General features: G+C 38.4%; 1 protein-coding gene across 1 annotated transcript; it reads right to left on the bottom strand.

Moving 5' to 3' along the window:
• Window positions 1-1,111: 1,111 nt before the first annotated feature.
• On the bottom strand, window positions 1,112-4,294 carry endouc (endonuclease, polyU-specific C). The gene is made up of 8 exons (XM_028586128.1): window positions 4,204-4,294; window positions 3,895-3,951; window positions 3,690-3,789; window positions 3,490-3,601; window positions 3,263-3,384; window positions 2,129-2,241; window positions 1,832-1,982; window positions 1,112-1,618 (listed from the first exon to the last, which is right to left on the bottom strand). The coding sequence occupies exons 1-8, from the start codon at window positions 4,212-4,214 to the stop codon at window positions 1,343-1,345; spliced, it is 942 nt and encodes a 313-aa protein (XP_028441929.1). The 5' UTR covers window positions 4,215-4,294; the 3' UTR covers window positions 1,112-1,342.
• Between the last annotated feature and the right edge of the window lie 1,122 nt (window positions 4,295-5,416).

Genomic DNA, 5,416 nt, shown 5'->3' on the forward strand with positions numbered 1-5,416 from the left:
ATCCATGTATACATGTTTGTAAGTGTGATTATCTTGCAAGTGTATGTGAAGATCAGTATAAACTCATCGCACAAACAGAGGTGCTACATTTAGGTTACATGTATTGTGATTTTTAAGTACTGTTTTTTTTTGTTTTTTTTTACCTCTGTATCCTGAAAATGGCCAGATAAAGGGCCAGTTCACCCAATTACAAAATACAAAAACATTAAAATTAAATTAAATAAAACGAGAAATATGTTCTCACTTTGGTTTGATTTGTCCAGGTATGGAGATATCCACTGCTGAAACTTCTGCTGCCAATCCAAGAAAGGAAGGTGGCAGCAGAAATGAACTTGTGTCTCCAGATACTCAGACTGCAGACTCGAGACTGCGTCAGACTTCAGTCACAAAAATGAGGACATCAGGTTTTACTTGACTGCTGTGAGACTTGACTCACTTTTTGATACTTTATTCTCTAAAATCTAAAAGCAAAACATTTTTAAGTCTCAAGTTCTTACCTGATACAATCCCAGAAAAATGAAGATAAATAGGATAGGGATAGGCAGGCCTTGCATGGCCTCACACCTGATATATATTAGTTGACTGTACTCAAGTGACTTGGTCTCCATTAAAAGTAAAATGTTCAGGTAGCGGCCAGCATTTAGAGACCTGAATGACTCGATTGCTTATGAAGACTTGTGGCTTAAACTTTCTGCAAAAGCAGCTCTGCTCTGAGTAATCCACACACGTCACTGTCAAAAGTTTTCATTGGAACTACTTTCTAACAAAGAAATTTTTTTTTTAGCATTTGTACATACTATATAGACCAGCTACAGCATTAAAACACCGCTTACATGTTAATACATCAGTAATATAATACTTCAGCATTCCTCACAATTAATACTTTTGTTGATACCTGAGAGCGTTTTAGGGCCAATTATGTACAATAATATAACATAAGGGAGCACTTAATTATGTTATTGCCACTTTTACTGAAGAAAAGGATTTAAAGTTAAGTATTTCTTCCACATTGTTACAACTTGATTCAATGCATCACTGATTAAAATGTATTACAAAAGGTAAATGGAAGTCATTTTATCTGCTGAGGACATTTAAAAAAACACTACAATAATTGACTTTAAAATGCATTAATCACTTTTATTGAAAGAGCTTTTTTATGACAAATGAATCAAGTTTACAAAGGTCTTGATAAAACGTACAAATGTGTACACATCTATGTAATGCACTACACTAAGTAGGTCTGTTGCGTTTTAACCAAACCCCAGTACATTTGTGCGTCAGATTCTTAGGCATGAACATTATAAGGACCTGAGTATCACTTGGTATCAGAGGATCCTCCACATCAGTGTGAGTACTGCCTAACGTGTCGGTTGTTGCTGCTGAGCAGCTTGGGATACGCAGTCCCGAGGGAGCGTCCGTGTCTGATGACCACCAGCTCCATCTGACACTGGTCGATGTTGACCAGCACTGTGGTGCTCCTCTCTGTGTTCATGAGGAAGACGATGGTGAAGAGCGCCATCTCAAACTCCGGGCTGGTCCCGATGAAGGCGCTGCCAACGGGCTTCACTGTGCCGTGCCAGCTGAACTGGAGGTTCAGAACGTGGTCGTCTTGATCAGGCTGCGGACAGAAACACATCAACGTCAACCAAGCAGAAACAAATCGAAGACCACAATAGCAAATAAGCCTTCGGAATTGATTGCGTTTTCAATCCTGTGTGACTGTGTGCAGTGTTGTATGTGGTTCTTTTTTAAATCGTCAAATAAATCAAAAAGAAATATAGACAGAGACAACAAGTTATGTTGCTGCGGAAAGAAATGCATATATACTTACGATGTCACGTTCTCTGGCCTTGTATCCTTTATAGTCCAAGTGCGTGCTTTTTTCTTGCAGGTAGAACTGGATCCAGTTATGGAAACCGATGATTTCGGTTCCAGATTTAGTCTCTCCAACAAACACATGCTCGAATCCACTGGAGTCCAGGCTGGTGAATGTTTTAGTTGAGATACAACATAAATAACACAACTTTTTACACAACAGTAGTAAATCTCTATTGCTTTCTGTACACAAAGTGATTAAATGATGAGTTTAACACTAGACATGATCATCTGCTGATGCTTGGGCACCCACCCTGTGTTTCGCTGTCTGTGGTAGAGCTTGAACCAGATCAAATGCAGCTGACTCTTAAAGAGCCCCAGGTTGGAGCTGGACTGTCCTTTGCTCACCAGGTACTTATGAGCCCGCTGTGGACAAATCACAGTCATGACATAGGCTAAAGCTCTATTGCGCTAACAAAAACAAGCATGCACAGGTAAAGACATAACTTATATTCAGATGCATCGTTAATACAATTATTGTTGAACCCTATAATACACTTTTTAACTTTATATTTTTTAATGACAGGTAAAAAAAAAAAACTCAGACTATTTTAATTACACCAGATGCATTGTACTGCTATAAAAGTATCAGAACGATGTTTTAAGAATGTATTAAGCTTTAGTATTTTTTGAAAAAGCTATTCCATGTATATATGTAGAAATAAACATTTATTGACACTCACTGAGGAAATACTTCAGAGTATATTGAAAATATATTAAGGTACAATACTGCTCTTGTACAGTATATACAGCACTAACATTTTTAAAAGCTACTTTACATTACAATAGTTATTTTACTTCAGTATTTTTCATTATCTTGTTTTTTTCCTTAAATGTCCTCTTTAAAATGTTCCTATTTATGGTTTGTATTTCTTTAATTTCTTTAAAAGTTTTTTTTTTTAAGATTACACTTTGTACATATTGTTTCTATTTTTTATTGCACCTGGGCTATACACAGTCAAAAGACATGGTAACTATGTATTTAACTGCAGACTGTACTTTGTATGGTTGTGTATTTGACAAAAATAGTTGTCCTCTGGAGAAGACTCTAGTCCTAAAGTCAACTACAGCCATCAGGTCCATCTATCAAACATGCACGTCTTCCAAAAACAACAAGTAAGGCATGCCCACATTTTTCCCCTCACTGATCCGATTTGGGTGACCTTTCACACATTTCCACAGCTGCACACAGATGTTTTTCCGCTCTCTAACATCATGGAGTAATGTGTTCAGTGCTGCAGTGAGGAAGAGACACCACTCCCTCTGGAGTACAGCTGCAGTCTCAAAACCACAAAATGTGGGATAACCACATGCAATAGCATGTTATGCAATAGTTACCAAACTGCTGGCTTGTTGGATGCAACTGGTTGTAACATGGCAAATGTACCTTCATGACATCTGTCTCTAAGACGGCATCCAGGAAGAGATTGGTCTCTGTCAGCTCCTCTGTTGTGACTCGTTCTGACGTGCCGAGGGATCGCTCATAGTTGTCCAGGAGTTTAATGAACCCTACAGGAACAGAAGTCCCATTTATCACAGTGAAGTCTGCAAATGAGCTGGATTTTTAGGCTGAGAAAGGGAGAAACAATTTCGTTCTGTTACAGAGACACTTACGGGAGACAGTGGTGATGTTCTTCAGTTTGTTCTCGTTAACGTTGGAGAACAGAGGCTGAGAGGCGTGATCTTGTACAACATTGCTGCCCTGGTTTACAAAACCGGCTCTACCCTGGACAGTTCAAACAGAATGAATCATTGTAAAAAAACAAACAAAAAACAGCAGATAAGTGTTGTGTGAATAAGAATATGCTCCATACCTGAACAGAGATTGTATAGTCTGTCACAGGCGTCATGCGATTCACGTCCAACCTCCACAGCTCATTGAAAATATTGGATAGTTCCTGGTTTACAGCTGGCCTGTTACACAAAGTCAGACAGGAGAAATACAGAACGCTGAAACAAATACTGGCAAACTCAATAAACAGCATAACTCATGAGAAATGTTCTTATTGGCTACTGTACCTTGATGCATTCAGTCCACTGAGGAACACAGTAAGAAGGGCAAGGACTCCACAGAACCTGTACATCACACATTTGACACTTTGTTTTAAATAAATTCGTCAAATAGTGGAAATAAAAGAACATCTTTACCCTGATCTAATTTAATTGTCTAGCACTGAGAAACACATATCTGCTGCTGCTGTTGTTGTTGTTGTTGTAGTCATAAAAGATAAATAAAGATTATAAACTGCAACAACAAGCCAAACTGAACTTGTCTACAGGGATGACATTCATTTTCAGATTATTGTTTGATCCAAAATAGAAACACACCTTGCAGCCATGATGCTTCTTACCAGCTTCCACTCCTTCACCTCGGACTGCAGAGTGCTCCCTTGTCTGTTTCACTGTAAATGAGTCCAGTCTCCACCCGCACTACATATTTAATGGGCCGTGTCCATTAACTGCGCATGGGCAAATCTGAACAAACTCTCTGATGTTCACGCTCTTAAATTGCGTATCCAGCAGAGGGCGCTCTGCCTCATTGATTTGATGCACTTCTGCGAAATGCGCTGATGGTGATCACAATTTCAAATGCATTTCAGTGAATGAATCTTACAGAGCTATCGCATAGAAAGCATGGTTTGCAGATATCTAACACAAGTGCCGATCTGAGTGCAGAATTCACAGGAGAGTCTTTCGATCACGATCTCAATTTTGTTACCAATGAACAGGAATCTGCCTCTGGAGCGTGAGCTCATGTCATAGTATACAGTATATAGGCTCATATACAACTTAAGACTCCATAATGAATATAAAGGCACACGTCACGTGAAGGGACACACACCAAGTTGGTTTAAAAATGGAAGCATATGCAGAGTATATTCAAATATTAAGTATGGACACAACTATGGCCCTAAAGACTGACAGGATGTGGAGCTGTAAACATGCTGCAGAAAATACTGTTTCATTTTATTTTGTTGATGATTTTGTTACTTATGCTAAAATCGGACTCTCTGTTCCTAAAAATGCATCAAAGCAATGAAGAAAAGCTGTAAGACAGCAGGCCCCTATATGCTGTTTAATATACTGGAGAACCATACAGAATTTAGGTCAGTGCCCTTAAAGCTTTGCACTACCCTTTATTATTTCTTTTACATTTTATTTGTAGCGGTTGACCCCTGGGCAGGGTCACATGTTTCTCAAACTTATTCTACATGGGACTCAAACTTTGTGTGCACATCTTAGTAATTATTAGCTTATGTTATGAACATGTCACCAGACTGAGTTAAAATCAAGTTTTAAGAGATTTATTATTTTTGGTTATATCATGCTCACATGCTGGATATTCCCAATACATTTGTATTCAATTAAATTGCCACAAACAGATGTAGCTTTGAAATTTGAGTTACCTCTGAGCTGCTGTGTTAAATGAGCCGTGTTAAATACGTACTGTACTTCTCTTGCAGGTCGTTCACAGGGCAGATTTCTCCAAAACAATCAGTCAGCATAATCAATGTTGAGTTATAATAAAAATCCAGAAGAG

The sequence above is a fragment of the Perca flavescens genome, chromosome 8 (assembly GCF_004354835.1).
Source record: "Perca flavescens isolate YP-PL-M2 chromosome 8, PFLA_1.0, whole genome shotgun sequence".
In the NCBI taxonomy this organism is placed as follows: domain Eukaryota; kingdom Metazoa; phylum Chordata; class Actinopteri; order Perciformes; family Percidae; genus Perca; species Perca flavescens.